General features: G+C 42.6%; 2 protein-coding genes and 1 long non-coding RNA gene across 5 annotated transcripts in view; 1 reads left to right on the plus strand and 2 right to left on the minus strand.

Annotated features, from left to right (window-relative positions):
* LOC143376884 (beta-1,4-glucuronyltransferase 1) overlaps window positions 1-3,448 on the minus strand; it is a 54,217-nt gene extending 50,769 nt beyond the window's left edge. For both annotated transcript variants that reach the window (XR_013087186.1, XM_076827655.1), the window contains exon 1: window positions 2,910-3,448. The gene's annotated coding sequence lies outside the window, so the exon portion shown is untranslated. The remainder of the gene's footprint in view (window positions 1-2,909) is intronic.
* A 2,254-nt stretch (window positions 3,449-5,702) lies between these two features.
* LOC143376886 (carbohydrate sulfotransferase 5) lies at window positions 5,703-11,959 on the plus strand. 2 transcript variants are annotated; one of them, XM_076827661.1, is made up of 8 exons: window positions 5,703-5,972; window positions 6,434-6,561; window positions 8,298-8,345; window positions 8,671-8,804; window positions 8,885-9,120; window positions 9,195-9,393; window positions 9,560-9,739; window positions 10,430-11,959. In XM_076827661.1, the coding sequence occupies exons 2-8, from the start codon at window positions 6,442-6,444 to the stop codon at window positions 10,749-10,751; spliced, it is 1,239 nt and encodes a 412-aa protein (XP_076683776.1). In that variant the 5' UTR covers window positions 5,703-5,972; window positions 6,434-6,441; the 3' UTR covers window positions 10,752-11,959. The 2 variants fall into 2 exon arrangements, with proteins under 2 accessions (XP_076683776.1, XP_076683777.1); XM_076827662.1 differs by lacking the exon at window positions 8,298-8,345.
* On the minus strand, window positions 11,304-15,413 carry LOC143376891 (uncharacterized). Its single transcript, XR_013087187.1, has 8 exons — window positions 15,357-15,413; window positions 14,951-15,054; window positions 14,546-14,625; window positions 14,045-14,124; window positions 13,669-13,820; window positions 12,989-13,051; window positions 12,732-12,787; window positions 11,304-12,542 (listed from the first exon to the last, which is right to left on the minus strand). It is a non-coding gene; the product is annotated as an uncharacterized LOC143376891 (long non-coding RNA).
* Between the last annotated feature and the right edge of the window lie 107 nt (window positions 15,414-15,520).

The following is a 15,520-nucleotide window of genomic DNA, read 5'->3' on the forward strand; positions in this document are numbered from 1 at the left end:
CCGCGGCCAGCGTAAAAACGGACGCAGGATATATCTCGTCCCGGCTGGATTTCTGGTTACTATATTAGGGACCGCGGGGCATCGCCGCGAAGGATTTGCATGCTTTGAGGAAGTAGATGAAGATAAGCCAGAAACGCAGAAATTCATGCCATAAACTCGCCGGCCGGTAATCCGCTCGATAGTCGGCTCGTTTCAAGCGGAAAAGAGACAGGAGGGGGAGGGGAGGGGAGGGGAGGTTAAAAAGTACCACGCTGAGAATATCAATAACCGATCGCTAGAATATTGCGTACAACCGCTGACTCATTTTAATTGCCAGCAAAAAATCTGGCAATTCCGCTAGACGCGTAGCGCAAATAACGGGACGTTTGCCGAGCGAACGTTGAAAAATACTTGGACGGCTATCGCAATTACCACATTTTTCATTTTGCGCAGCTACTTGAGACGGGGAATATATTTATATAACAGATAGGGAAGTGGAGATTCGTAAAAGTGGCAAATGTTTTTTCTGTATTGCTTGAAACGTTATTGTGAAGAAGGTTTTGTTGAAGATTCTTGCGTCCGCGATGCTTTTTGTTCCGCTTCGCAATTGTCGTTGAATATTTATTATAAAACTCAAAATCTGGCCTTAAAAAGGCGATACGTGAACACTTCGAGTGGCGTGGGATTGTTATCGCGTTAATGTTTTCTGGAAAGCGTCGGAAGTATTGTCAAACACTGCACCGTATGTTTTTGTTTCGAAGACAAATCAAGGTCAAACCGCGTGACGAAACTTTTAATTTCTATAGTTCTGTATCTAGATAACACCTCGTATAATATTTACTTATAACTGCACAATTCTGATACCAACGGCTAGTCCTGTTTAAATAAATAACAGTACTAATATTTTCTATTAGGTGTTCATCAAAGTGGGTCCTAAAACTGAGTCCAAACTCAGGCTATCTTTAACCACACGTGCTGCACAATCGGAGTACGGAATTCAGAATAGTTTCGAATGGCGTATAATTAAGAATAATGTGCGGTCGAGTTTGGGCCCAATGACATCACGAAAGCCTCACCAACCATTAATAACACTGTCACGAAGCCCTAATACGAAACATAGAAATTAAATTACACAATTTCGCCCGTGACGCAATAATCTGGGGCCTACGAGCAATATTTCAATGCTCGCCGAAAGAATATCCACGTAAAGACACGCCAAAGCTGTGCAAGGGCCCTCGGCGTGAAAACGCGCCAACGCCACCGGCGGCGTTAAAACGAACCAACGAGAAAGTAAATCCTCGACAATGTAGGGGTTCTGTATTTTCCTTTTCAGCTTCGAACAAAAAAAGTGCCAAATCGTGCGACCGTTCTATATTTACTGTGCCTCGAACTACGCAAACGGATCGACAGACGAGCGTGCTCTCCATCGATTATAGCTCCCCCATTTCCCCTCGAGAGTATTCAACAAAGCGACAATGCCGCACGCGAGCCTCCTGGCCGAGTAATTTTTCTACAGTTCATTCACTAATGCTCCCCTTCGCGAGGCTGACTTACGCGCCCGTGTCTGTCGAGGACGATTACCCTTCCTAAATCACGAACATTCCTAGCGTGTTTCCAGTAAAAGTTCGTAATTCTGGTCATTAAGTCCTCCCGGCCGTGCAACCAACCCACAGAAAAAAAAGTTCGACGAAGCGACTGAACGGGTAAAAAACGTGACGCAACCTAACCCGAGGCGACGCGAGGCTTCCGGCGCTGCGAACGATACCAGAGGCATCTCTCCGCTGGGAATTAGTACCTATCTTAGAGCAGATGCTAATAGATAGCAGTACTGTTCCTATCATTGTCGTCTAAACGAGTTGCTAGTTGCCGTTTGACACGGTGGCACGGATTTAAACGTGCATTCTTAGCTGCGCAGTGCGCTCTGCGCCGCGTCGAGGATCGTGATTCACTTGGTGGGGCCAGCAGTTTTCCTTTTTATCGCTTGGACCGGGGCCAGAAGGTGGAGACACGCAATTAAATTTCGGACGAGTAATCTCCTCGTCTCGGCAAGAAAATTGAGGTGAATCCCGGCAGAAAGTGGAAGGAGGGACTTCCTGCCGTCGCGAGCTCGCCGAGCCCTCGCGTATATACTATTCTATTTACCGAATAGTCTCCCTTTTCCGCGTGCTTCCGCAGAAATATTGTCTGGGGAATTTCTTACTCTCTTGGAGAAATTCGCTTTCCGCTTTAGCCGGAAGAAATTCAGACGACAAAGCTGGAATTACGGCCAGGCCCGATGAAAATTTCAACGAGACGATATTTGCATTCCGCTATCGATACTAAACGATATGAATCGCAAGAAATTACTAGCCCGTTTCGTTTTCAAAATTTTGATACTAATTTATGTTTGGTAGAGTGAAAATGACATGCAAATGTGTAAAACAGTTTGAAATCATATTTAATTATAAGCTCGCAGAACTTGATAAAATTCAATTTGGAAAAAATAAAAGTGAAATATTGTGCGCGCGTACCTACCGAGCAAGTTAACCCTGCTATCCCACTTACGGCGATTAATTACCCAGAGCACACATCTTTGGATCGCACAACGCTTAAAACCTTCCGCGTATAGTTTACGTCAATTTATGAATTCTCCCGTAGGCGAGACACTTTCCTTGATTAAAACCAAAGAAAGGCAGGCCGCGGATAGAAATTGGTAAACATATCCGAGCCACCCCGCGTAATGTAGGCCGACAGCGCTCTGCCATCCGCGAATGCGTAATTTAGTACCCCTATTCCAGCCAGCATAAACAAAGGGCCTTTACACGCGATCCTGAAAACCACCGCTGAGATCGAGAGCAGTGGGGACCACCGTCGCGACGCTGCGACCGCGAAAGAGATATCGCGAAAAAGAAGAAAAAAAATGGGCCAGGAATGCAGAAGCAAAAACTCACCGTTGACCCCTTCAGCGTGGCATCTCCGCGCTGCGCTTCGGGATTCCGGAGAAATGTCGCCGACGATATTTCGACTACTCTTCGCACAGCCTCCACCTCTGCACTCGCGCACCGCGAAGTATCCCGATCACGTCCAGTCACAAGCACCACGAGACGAGGCGCATCGTGTATGATGCACGGCTCCAGGACCCCAAAGTCTTTTCCACCCGGCAGACGTCTCCTCGCTGCCAGGCTCGCGTGGATACACGCTCGTCCTCGGCCAGCTAATCGCGAGGTCTCGTTACCACTTCGGGACAATGTACACCCCTGCGAAGCTGCCGAGTTTCGCCCCGCGCCGGCAAGGCAGAGGCACCACCGCGGTGAAAGAGAGAGGGAGATACGCGTGTCGCGCGAGTCCGTTGCTAACGATGCGAATCAAAAATTGCTACTAAGAGCGTGACATCGTGCCCGAAGAGAAAGGGACGAGAGCGCGCTGCCAACTGACTCCCCCCACTACCGAGAACCGCGCGGCTCGAGCAACAGCATCCGACTGGCTCGCTGGGCAAATAGGCGCGCGTGCTGCGCGCCGACGCTTAGCGCGATCCCCGCCAGAGGGCTACGGGGAGTAACTGGATCTCGCGAGAATGTTCTGTCGTAGCCGGCCCCTTTTTAACCGACTTCGAAAAGAAAGAGGTCCTATGTTCGATGTCTGTATGTAACATTCTTCAAATGGGCTGGCATTTTGGTAGTTAATCTTTATTTACATATCTGAACGTGATTTTTGATCGTGTATGTTTGACCGCGAATTTCTCCGTAACTACCGGACCGATTTTCGTGAAACTTATTGCATCTATATAGTTTCTATCCACTTAGGTCGTGGAGAAAGAATTCTCAAAATCGGTTAAGCGGTTTTGAAGTTACGCCAGAAATAAGAAATCTGTTTCATTAACCGACTTTTTTATTTAGATTAATGTAGTTGTATTACTTAACCTCATTCCGTTTCTCATTTCACTGACTGAATATGTCCCTCGGTGTCAAATTCACACAGTGTTCGTTTATTTTGTCGATACTTTTTTATTCAAATCGATGTGTTTACATTTAGATCTTAGATTTTTAAAATAACGGAACAGTATGATTTATTACGCGACAACTGTGTCAAATTGACGCGAGGGACGGATCAGGGTTGAATAGCTAAAAATTCAAACATATAATAAAAATTAAAACCGACTTCAAAAAAATAAAAATGCGCTAGAAAGCAAATATTTGATAATTAGCGAATAGCGAACATTTATCTATGTCGCTAGATCCACCGTAGTTGCTCGCCGCATGTGTGGTTTAGCCTTTTCAAAGAAAATTTTCTGGATAAATGGCAATGATAAAAGTAGGTAGTATATCAACCTAGAACAAAATGTAATATTTATGTCGTTCCCTCTTTTTCCCGCCATCGAATTCCACGAAATAGCGCTCAGACACATGTGGCGCCACTCGGCGGACCTTCTATGAAACGGAGTCGAATACCTTTTAGTGATCATTGGGTAAGGAAGCCAATCGCAATTCAATGCGTATTTTTCTTCTCACGGTGAAGATTAATAGGCTATTTAGAGTGATCATTCTAATTTCGTTACTACGCATTTGAATATTAACCTTCGCTCTGTTTAACCTTCTGTAGGTAAACCATACTAGCCTCAGTTAAAATGTCCTACAAATGTTAAAATATTTGAAATTCCACAGGTTTTTTACCTTTTAAGTAATGTTAGAAAACCCAAAGTGCTGCGCAGAGGTCTAGAAACAGACTAATTCATTTATTTATTTACAAGGAAGGCACAGAGAAAATGATAAAACTTCAGTTTCCTCGGAAGCAGGGCAGGATAATTTAAAAAAGAATATTTCATCCGAAGGAAATATTCCGCAACCGCAACAAACTAATAAAAACCGCTCCCAATTTTACTTCTATCCCGCAAGCGGAATGCCTGCAAAACTGAATGCTCCCTACAAGTATCAATTTAGAATGTTATCCGACGACTGCGTGAAACACACACGTGCGTTCGAAATGCAAACTAACGCACGCTATCAGATTCATCCCGGAAGCGTAGCATCCTATTACGCCTACGTTTCCCCCTAACATTCCATCTCCCCGATCTATTAGAGCTAGGGAATTCAATCCCGGGATCGTAATCAAAGAGGATATATAACAAGAGGCGTCACTCTGGGCGGAACCTTCGAAGTCCTTACTTGACCTTGGCATTGAAATTGGTAGTCTATTCGAGCGGGATATTCAAATCGACTAAATGTACCTTACCGCAATTTGCTGATTATTGCCGAAGTTTACCGTGGTTTACCGATCATTGCCGAATGGGCATTTAAATGGGTTGTCTAGTGATTTCCCTAGTTTATGTCTGTCCTTGTCGAGTGACGCCTCTTATTATGTCTCCTCTTTATCGCAATCCCGGGATCCCGGCTGTTTCTTCGATTCTAAAACTACCGGGATTTGATACATCAAGTTATAACTAATCCCGAGAATTTTTTAAAAACTTAAATTACTTTACGAACAACAGAAAGATATAAAAATGGAACCTAAAAAACAGCCGGGATCCCGGGATCGAATTCCTCAATTAGAGCCCACGGAAAATCCCCAAGGCTACCAGAGATCGACCAAAGCGATGCGCCAATATCGTTCGTCGCAGCTACCCAAATCTTCGCTTGCCGACCCAGCCGGAGGTTGATGTTCGCGGGGATTTCGATGCTGGCCGCGCGTAACATCTCCCCGTGGGGCGCGATCACTGTCGCCTCTTTCTAGCTGCGGCGTCGAATCTCGTCAGCCATGCGCGCCGCGCATCCGTGGCGATTGCACGGGCGATGGATCTCACGCACTCGCACACGTGAACGGGCGGCTCGTGTGCTCGCCTCAGCCGCAATACGGGCCTCTCTGCGCCAGTGGGCCACGATGAACGGTGCACGCCGCCTGCACGTTACCCGTCGCCACATCAAAATGTCAATTAAAACGTGAGATCCTCGTCAGTTGCATGGTAACGAACCCGTCCTCGACCGGAAGCCTCCAAATGCGACTGACTGCTCGATCCTGAGGTGAGGGAGATCCCAGTCTCCGACGGCTCCGACGATAAAATCACTCGATCCACCCTTCCAGCACCACGATCGCCAATTCGATTTTATTCCACGCCAGCTTTCGCTCGCGCCGCAGGCGCGCATCTATTTTGTTCACCTATTGCTGAACATTTTTTCTAAGATTAGATAACGGAGTTCTAACAACCAATCTGGATCATGGCTGCGACGGTCAGTCCAGTTGTTGGTTCTGCGGAGAAGATTAGATCCTCCATCGCTGGCTAAGCCGCTTCGTAGATTAGTCACCCTCTGTTCGCTCCCTGGGCTCTTCTACTTCCTAGCTAGAAGTGGGAACGTTGCGTTAAGATCCCTGGTAACATTAGTTAAGCGCTTATAGGACTAGAGTAATCGCAAACCTGGGACCCTGATGTAACTCACGTCGCTGGCTTCCGGCTGGGTGCGATAAAGTTTTCTCTTGTTCGTAGGACCAACGATGTCTAAACGGCTGAGCTTCTATGGTCTGGTAGGCCTGGCGTCCCTTTGCATCTTCTTCTTAGCATTTAACCAACGCTACAGCAGCTATCTCGAGCATCGACTGCAGCCGGTGATATCGGTCAGTAAAAAAATCGGAGGTGGGGATTGCTCTAAATTGAGTCACGCCAAACACGCTCTTTCTGACGGTAAAGTCTAACTTTTGCACCTAACTTAATTCCACTCGTACGCTAACAATGAACATCTCGAGCCATGCAACGAGCCACCGGCTCTCTTTCTCCCTGTTTCCATCTTTTCCTTTCCCTTAAGTTTACTTTCAAGCCGCATCAGGGACTTCGGGCTATTATTTGGAGCTCGTCGGGCGCATTCTTCAAGGGTAACACCACTACTAATTTTTCTACCACTGCTTGGGTCTCGCGTAAGAAATTAACAATCATTTTAAGGGGTCAAAATTCGGCATACGCTCAGGCTTTTTTTTTCTCAGCCAACGCTATGAATAACAATGTCAAGCTTTTTTTCGTTTATTAAGCTACTTTTAATGTATGCGGAACAGTTCTTTAAATACACTTTTAATTGTGTTCTTTCAATGTTATCTGGAGTTCAAAGTCACGCCTGGAAAAAGAAATACCTCCCTGGCAGGGGTGATTTCAGCTCACAGACTCATCAGAAACAAAAAAACCAAGCTGATTCTTAATCATTATGAGTACCGCTATCGCAGGTGCCAGAATTAGCCATGTAAGTAAAAATTTAACAAAATTGCGCGCATTCAAACTTCAAGTTTCGAAATTTTCCATTCTTGAAGTTTGAATGCACGTAATTTTCTTAAATTTTGACTTACGTGGCTAAATCTGGCACCTGCGATAGTGGTACTCATAATGATTAAGAATCAGCTTGATTTTTTTATTTCAGATTAGGGCTGGGACTATTCGAATAATTTATATTCCAATATTTTACAAATATTCGAATGCTACGAATATTTGAGTATTCGAATACTGATGTATGGTGTAAAGTGGGTCAAAATTAGCTTATAAGATTTCACCCTCACAAATGAACCTAAGGAACTTGACTTATAATTCACACCATACTTAAATATTCGAATAGTATTCGAATACTTGGATATTCGAGTAGTATTCGAATACTTGGATATTCGAATAGTATTCGAATACTTGGATATTCGAATAGTATTCGAATACTTGGATATTCGAATACTTGGATATTCGAATAGTATTCGAATACTTGGATATTCGAATTATATTCGCCAAATAATTGAGAAACTGTAGTATTCGAATACCGAAAAATTCGACAAATAGTCCCAGCCCTATTTCAGATGAGTCTGTGAGCTGAAATCACTCCCGCCGTCTTTTCAAAGGCGCGATTTTGGACTCCAGATAACATTGAAAAAACACAATTAAAAGTGTATTTAAAAAATCGTTCCACATACATTACAAGTAGCTTAATAAATGAAAAAAAAGTTTGACATTGTTACTCATTGTATTCACTGAGAAAAAAAAACCTGAATGTTGCCAAATTTTGCAGCGTGATTATCAGAGTGACCCCTTAAAGTCTCCTGATTATATTCAGGTGATTATTTACGGCAGTAGCAAAGAGCGTGCGTATAATGAAGCTTTACATATTCTTGGTTCACTTTTACGTTCTGCATGTCGCCTTCATCTTCCACGATACACCTAAGAATAATATTACTTGCACCGTCGCACTTTCTCGGGTGTTAATTCGGTACCTACGCAATAGAAAGAGGGAGAAAGATTATTGTCCTGGTTACGTCAGCAGCATTATCCTGTTCACATTGTAATCGTGCCCAACCACGACGCTAAAATGTCTATATTTTCTGTAATTCAGGATGTTGAAATAAGGCCCCGCATCGTGAAAATTCAGGAGCCAGTGACGGTAAGCAACCTGCGCACGTATGCATCGATTGTATGTATTGTCGCTTTCGATGAAAATTAGCAGAGGAACGATGAGAAATTTGGCGGCACGGTGTATCGTAATTCTTAGCATAATTCTAATACATGTAAATATAAAAGTGTATGGTAGGTGAGTAGCTAGCTTAGGTACAACTGTGTTACTAATGGAAGGGAAATGAACACGTTTAGTATAACAACGGGCACAAAGATTGCAAAGAACTATTTCGCTACTGCTTTCGCTTGGATCGAACGAAACTGACGAATAGAAAAGTCTGTGTTTCTCATTGCGAATTGTGGGTCTTTTGCAGGCATATTTCAGAGCGTCCATAGAGAATGTCACGCTGTCTGATATTCAGGAGGTTGTGGATCAGCAGAGGAAGGTGATCGAAAGGGAAATGGAGGACTACACGTATCCCAATGGAAAGTACGGAGTCAACGTTAGGTGCGGTTGCTTTTGACTCCCATGCGCTTGAGCGCGCGTACGTGTAATGATTTACGCTAATCGCGACGTGATTTACGCAGCAAGTTGGAGGACTTTGTGCTGGAGAAAGGGGGAAGGCCGATGAGAAGCGTGATTTTGACGAGCTGGCGAAGCGGCAGTACATTCCTCGGCGATGTCGTAAACGCACATCCAGCGAATTTTTATCATTACGAGCCCCTACTCGACTTCGGAATCGTACAAATTCGGGGGCCCCCGCTCGCCGATGAAGCTCTCGGGAACCTCGAGTCTTTATTGCGATGCGATTACAATAATCTCGGTAAATGCTTTTCCAGCGAAGGTTGCCGCGAGCGCTGAACGTTCGGTAGGATTTATTGGATTTATTTGTTTCAGATCGGTACTTGGAGTATGGCAAGACGCATCCCTGGGTCTTCAATCACAACACGCATTTGTGGAGGCAGTGCCAGGCGCACAAGAAAATCTGTTGGGATCCGCGTTTCGTTTCCAGATTTTGTAAATTGTTCCCCTTTCAATCGATGAAGATCGTTCGGCTGAGGCTGCGCGCCGCGGAGAAGCTCTTGGAACAAGAGGAGTAAGAATGACTTTTCGGCCTCAGTAGATCGTGGTTATCGTTAGGTCCAAGTATCACAATTCTGTGCGATGGTTCCTTCTCATCGAATCGTGATATTTCCTTAATATTATGTAAGCAACCTCTGTCGTTCTCTGCTTAAATGTATTTTAGAAATTATGTATTTCAGTTTAGGAATACGACTAGTTCTATTAATCCGTGATCCAAGAGGAATCTTGCAGTCGAGGAAACACAGGGAATGGTGTCCCACTCAGCCGGACTGCTCCGATCCAGCGTTAGTATGCGCAGACATGGTTTCAGACTTCAGTGCTGCTGTGAGACTGATAAAAGAATATCCACACACTTTCAGGTACACGCTATGTTCTTTCGCAATAAGCAGAATCTGGGGGAGTCCTTAAATTACGCAAGGATAATTTTCACGATTTCTTACCCCCTCCCGCTGTATGAGAATTCGTAAGATTTGATATTCCAACCCCCTCCTTACGTAATATTTTTTACATTGAATTTTTCAAGTTATAAAAATTCTTTTAAAGGTTTATACAATTCATTTAACTCGCTTTCGGGAAATTTAAGCTGAAACTAGTTTTCTGGAACATTAAAGATAGAATTTGTATTTATTGAAAATTAGGTTAAAAAATATTACGTAAGATGCTACCGGACTCCCCCCCGCCCTTGTAAGAAATTCGCAACTCCCCCCCTAAGTCTTGCGTAATTTAAGGACGACCCCTTATTTCCAGGGGCGAATTTTGAAATTTCACGCCCCTAGGCCTTCCGCGAAATATCATCAAATATTTTAATTGAAAAGAGTCGAGACAATTTCAAACTTAATTCAATGTGGCTAACTCAAATGTGAGTTGTTGGTAATTCGCTGCGAATTGAAGTGAATTATTTTTAAAGTTGTCTCGAGCCAGCTCTTCCAATTTCTTTCCTTGAAAATTGTCGCTCCCCCAAAATTTTTCCGCCCTCGGCTGCACCCTTATTTCGCGACCGAAATGTTTCACGAGTCTCGACGTCTGAAAGTTCGTTTAACATCCAACAGGGTAGTGCGTTACGAAGACTTATCAGTAGACCCCTACAGATACGTGAAGGAGCTCTACAATTTCTACGGTTTGGACTTTCATATAAATGTAAAGAGATTTTTGGATACCCACACGAAGAACGACGTCGGCGGCGTTTCGAGCACCTTCCGGAACTCTAAAGTGGCGCCGTTCCACTGGCGAACTGACCTGGACTTCGAGGAAGTCGACGAGATTCAGAGGGTCTGCGCGGCAGCCATGCGCCTATGGGGATACGTCATGGCGTCGAACGCCACCCACCAAAAGGACTTCGACCCCCTCGCGGAATATCAGCTGCAATTGTGACACGTGGTGCGATGAAACTTCTAGCGTGACACGCAATTGAGCCTCCCGGAAATCAACCTAATCGCCTGCACAGAACGAAGGTCTAGAGAATATCGACGAGTCTCGAGCATTGAGAATTCTATAGAAACCGGGATCGGCTTGGATTCCGAGAAGCTCAACACGGACACCGTAGGCTTAATTCTGCACAGATAACGGGAGTACTATCACAAGTGCCGTAATTCACAAGGGAAGAGATTATCAAGGTGCTGACTGAAGCTCGAGGCGATAAGCACTTTACAAACTCTGACGATAATCCTCTTCGCTGATCGGCTCGGGGTCAGCGAGATAGCAAAATGTTCGACCTTGCAAGACCAATGGTGAATCTGTTCCTTGAAGAATTCCAGAGACGCGCCAAGTGCTCTTCGAGCTTGTTGCATGAAACGGAAGGACGATGTTTGATCTTTGGGCCGGAGGCGCGATAAGCGGGCGAAAAGTTCCTGAGACCTCCGGAGCGTGCAACAAGGAAATACATCCATATCAGCGGAAGCGTTAAACGAATCTAAGCGATAACAATTTTTATTTAGAATTTATCGGCGATCTATCGCCGTAATCGTAAAAATATATGGTTCTTGCACCGCGGTGCCGAGGGAAGATTTTTTAGATCTCAAGCATTCGGATAGACAGTTATTTTTTCAGGGGAGCCGCAAGCGTAGGATTATTTTATTACATAGAGATCCATTCCTTCTGAGAACCGAGCAACGCGCGTAGTCGTACTCTCCTTTTTAATATGTACATGTATGCACATACACCGATAGTTTTACTTACAATACACGTTGTACGAAAAGCAGCAAGTGTTTCTATTGATTTTCAATTCGCTAACATCTCTTTCTTGCACCCCGACGCTCGGGTTCCCGAGGCGGCGTGCAAGATCGAAATCCACGAGACTAGAGTAGATATCTTGAAACACCTCCCATTTCAAGCCACTTCGATTCGGTCTAGGGTAGTTTCCAGGTGAGAACGGCCTCGATGCCAAAAATTAGGGGATAAAGTTACACGGGACTTCTTTCCTGCAAATTAAGTGACCAAGAATCAACTGATCGAGCAACGTTCGATAAACTCTTACTCGAACAACTCTCAGATTATCGGGATTTGTCAGATTGTAAATTTATTTATTAAATGTACTGTAAAATTCGTATGACTTTTTAATAAATTTGTATGTTATAGTTGTATATTCCAACTTCTAACTGCGTTCATTCGGAGCGTGCTACCTTTAGCGTTTATTACATTTTATAGTACCCGTTCGAATGTACCACAAATCTTTCATCGAATAAATTTGATTTTTGCAAATATCGCCGGCGCGGGTAATTTACAAAAATCCGAAGGACAGATACAGAGTGGCGATACGTAAAGCAGTGGAGGACTTTTGAAACGTACCGTGTACTACTTGCGGACTCTCTTCTAGAAACTATCATTTTCGTCGATCGGATTTAACAGAAGGGAAGAAACTTTCGTTTATCTTTCCTAATTTTTATTCACTCTTTCCATTTACATTATGCTCACTCGAAATCTTCCAAAGCTTAGCTGAAATTAAGAAAAGGGATACATTGCAGTTTATACGACGATGTGGTTAAGAATAAAACTATATTCTCAATTCAGAAAATAGGAAACTTTCATCACTAAATATCATAGCGTATATTAAACATCATTATAAAATCGGCTTATTTAATTTATCGTAAGGAACGTTGGCAATAACGGGGTACCTTTTTATTAAGAATGTTTTGCTGTGCGATCTAATTTAGCTGCATCCAGAATCTACAAACAGAAAATTAATGTGTTAAATCATCGGGATTTAGTTACTAGACATTGGATTTTTTTTTTGTTATTTAAAACTCAGTGAGGGCAAGTTGTAATTCAGATCGATAAATCATATTAGCGTATATTTGTTTAACATCATTGTTCCTAGCAAAATTATTAATTAACCAGTTTTTGCGAACCACTCACCTTATTTCGAAGCGGAAGTGCTTTCTCGCGAGCTGCAGGCGGATAGTTTGGAAAGTCTGTAACAAAGTGAAATTACAGTCAACTTTTGGTATCGTGAAAATGTGATTTATAATACGATTTTGATCGTTTGAAGTGTAATCAGACGAATAAGTTACATCAAAATTTATTCAGACATATGCTTGTCAAATGAATCATCATGAAAATATTTTTACTATTCGTGCGAAACCGGATTCTTTGGAATGAAAAATACTACTTACTTCCTTCGACATTCGTGGAGCTTCATCGAAACCAATTACAGTTGGGCATGTCTGCGCTTCTCGCTGTAACAAACGTTTCGGTTTGATTAATGCGAAGTAAATACCAGTTACTTTTCTCGTAAAATAGAATTTATGTCAGAGAAGTAATATCACCATATGTATATATGTATGACAGGGATAACTAGTGTTCATCATAGAATGTTAGCAATAATTTATTAGTAGGGATGGGTTTCTCGAAACGTCGAAATCTCGAAACTTGAAGTTCCGAGAAGAATTCGAAAGTTTGCACTCTTTTCGTGATTCGAACTCGCGAAAGCCAGATTAGAAAAAGTATAAAATCAATGAATAAAAAATCGTTCGCAGCGTGCCTCGAGAATTTATATATTCTTATATTTTTGTTTAACTATGGTCAATAAAGATTTATGCAAAATTTTGTTGACTTCAGTTCTTAAAGATATTCCATTTACAAAACAAAATCGGCACTTCGAGTTTCGAAGATTTTTGAAGTTCTGAACTCGAGTTCCGAAGGTTCACGAAGTTTTGAACTCGAGTTCCGAAGGTTCACGAAGTTTCGAACTCGAGTTCCGAAGTCTCGCGAAGTTTCGAATGCGAAAATTTGCAAATTAGCTTCGAACCCACCCCTACTTTTATGCATAAAATACCAAAGGTTTTCATAGTACCTTTTCAATTCCACATCAACCCCAAAACGACGACCATCTCTTCAACGGATGTTCAAATTTCACAATTCTGTGAAGTTAATTTCATCATCCTAGGTAATGTTACGTATGTATTTAACCGTTGTCATCGTCCTCTGAAAGTAGAGACTTACTCACTGAAAATTATAGACGAAAAAAAAGAAGAAAATTATTAGACGTCCGTAGTGTTCAGAAAACACATTCTACACAATACTTCTGCTTGACTGAGGCAGTGTAAGATTCATCACATTTGATAAAAACCAAATGAATCCAAAACAAAAATAGAAGCAAAGCTGCAGAAGTGTTCGAGGGAACGAAATCAGGAGTTCTAAAACAGTTGTACGTAAATTATGAAACTTACCGACTGCGAGTGTGCCAATATCGACGCCAGGAAAGGAATTTATTACGCAGCCCCGTGACTCCATCTCAGCCATAGTTTCCCTACGGAAAGAAATGTGCGTTAACTTTACGCGCAGGTAGATTACGTACGCAGTTTCTGAATTTGGGAATTATTCTCAGAACAAATCGAATCATTCATGTCTTCTCAGACTGGGGCGATAACTTAGCATCATGAAAAATATGAACTACTGTTCCTAATAAAATAAATACTCCTCTCAAGAAAATAATACAAACACGAAACTTGCATGCATATTAAACGAAAGTTGGAGTGCATCTTGAACTACTGTGTATAAATTACAGTCGAACCTCGATAACTTAAATCTCAACATGAAAAATTTTCGAATTATAAAAGTTTCGATTCGTCGAGTTTTCGAGGTGTTTACAAAACAGCCGAAGGAAATGAAGAAAATTTTCGACTCATGGAGGTTTTCGAGTTATCGAGGTTCGACTATAGAAAACTTACCGAATACGAGTGTAACTGTATCAACGCGAGGAAAGAAGTTTATTACGCAGGCTGGCGACTCCGATTTGGCTACAGTTTCCCTATGAAAAGAAGAGTGCATTAAGTTTTCACGCAGATTGATTCCGCACACAGTTTCTGAATTTGGGAATTATTCTCAGAACAAATCGAATCATTCATGCCTCCTCAGACTGGGGCGATAACTTAGCATCATGAAAAATATGAACTACTGCTCCTAATAAAATAAATACTCTTCTCAAGAAAATAATACACGCACGAAACTTGCATGCATATTAGAAAAAAAAAGTTGGAGTGCGTGTGTAATTGATGATAAAAGATTTGAGAATACAGTTTTGCAAAAAACGTGAAACACGAAATATCGTGAATGTGTAATAAAGCAATACTCACTGGAGAAATCGCAAGCAAGACGAAGCAAAGTTGATCAATGCGGAGCAGCCCAAAGCACGCCTTCCGAAACCGATCATGAAACCGTTCGTATTTGAAATTAATATCTGTAGGAGGAAAGATATCTAATTCGAATGGCTAATGAACTAAATCGGGGAAGATATTTAAGTTTTCTAATACATTCAGCTTCTCAATTAGGTCGTAATCAGAAAATGTATCATACGAACGAGACTATTTGCGTGTCATCATTTGAAAGAAAATTTAAGGATCGTTGCATGAAATTCGTGAAAATATAGCGGTAATTGGTATGCTAGAAGAGAATTAATCCGGAAATATTTCTTCTTTCTAAGTTTTAAGTAACGGAACACATGGATGGAAACGGATTGCGTGAAAATTGAAGCGAACTTACCTCCCGACGTTCTTCGACGTGGTCCAAAACGAAAGTGAGCTGGTCAACCGCCAACGAACCGCCTTTGTCCCACCTCGAACGTAACGGAAACCATGGCTCGAGTATATTTGAGAGAGACGTACGTGTAGGGGTTTTTAGTACTAAGGTAGTGCGCATGCGTGGTT

The sequence above is a fragment of the Andrena cerasifolii genome, chromosome 15 (genome assembly GCF_050908995.1).
Source record: "Andrena cerasifolii isolate SP2316 chromosome 15, iyAndCera1_principal, whole genome shotgun sequence".
In the NCBI taxonomy this organism is placed as follows: Eukaryota; Metazoa; Arthropoda; class Insecta; order Hymenoptera; family Andrenidae; genus Andrena; species Andrena cerasifolii.

Bases quoted from the DNA above. Each gene is read 5' to 3' on its own strand.
- LOC143376886 (XM_076827661.1), top strand. From the start codon at position 6,442: ATGTCTAAACGGCTGAGCTTCTATGGTCTGGTAGGCCTGGCGTCCCTT. The intron at 8,346-8,670 runs GTAAGCAACCTG...GGTCTTTTGCAG, and splicing joins AAATTCAGGAGCCAGTGACG to GCATATTTCAGAGCGTCCAT. The intron at 9,394-9,559 runs GTAAGAATGACT...TATGTATTTCAG, and splicing joins AAGCTCTTGGAACAAGAGGA to TTTAGGAATACGACTAGTTC.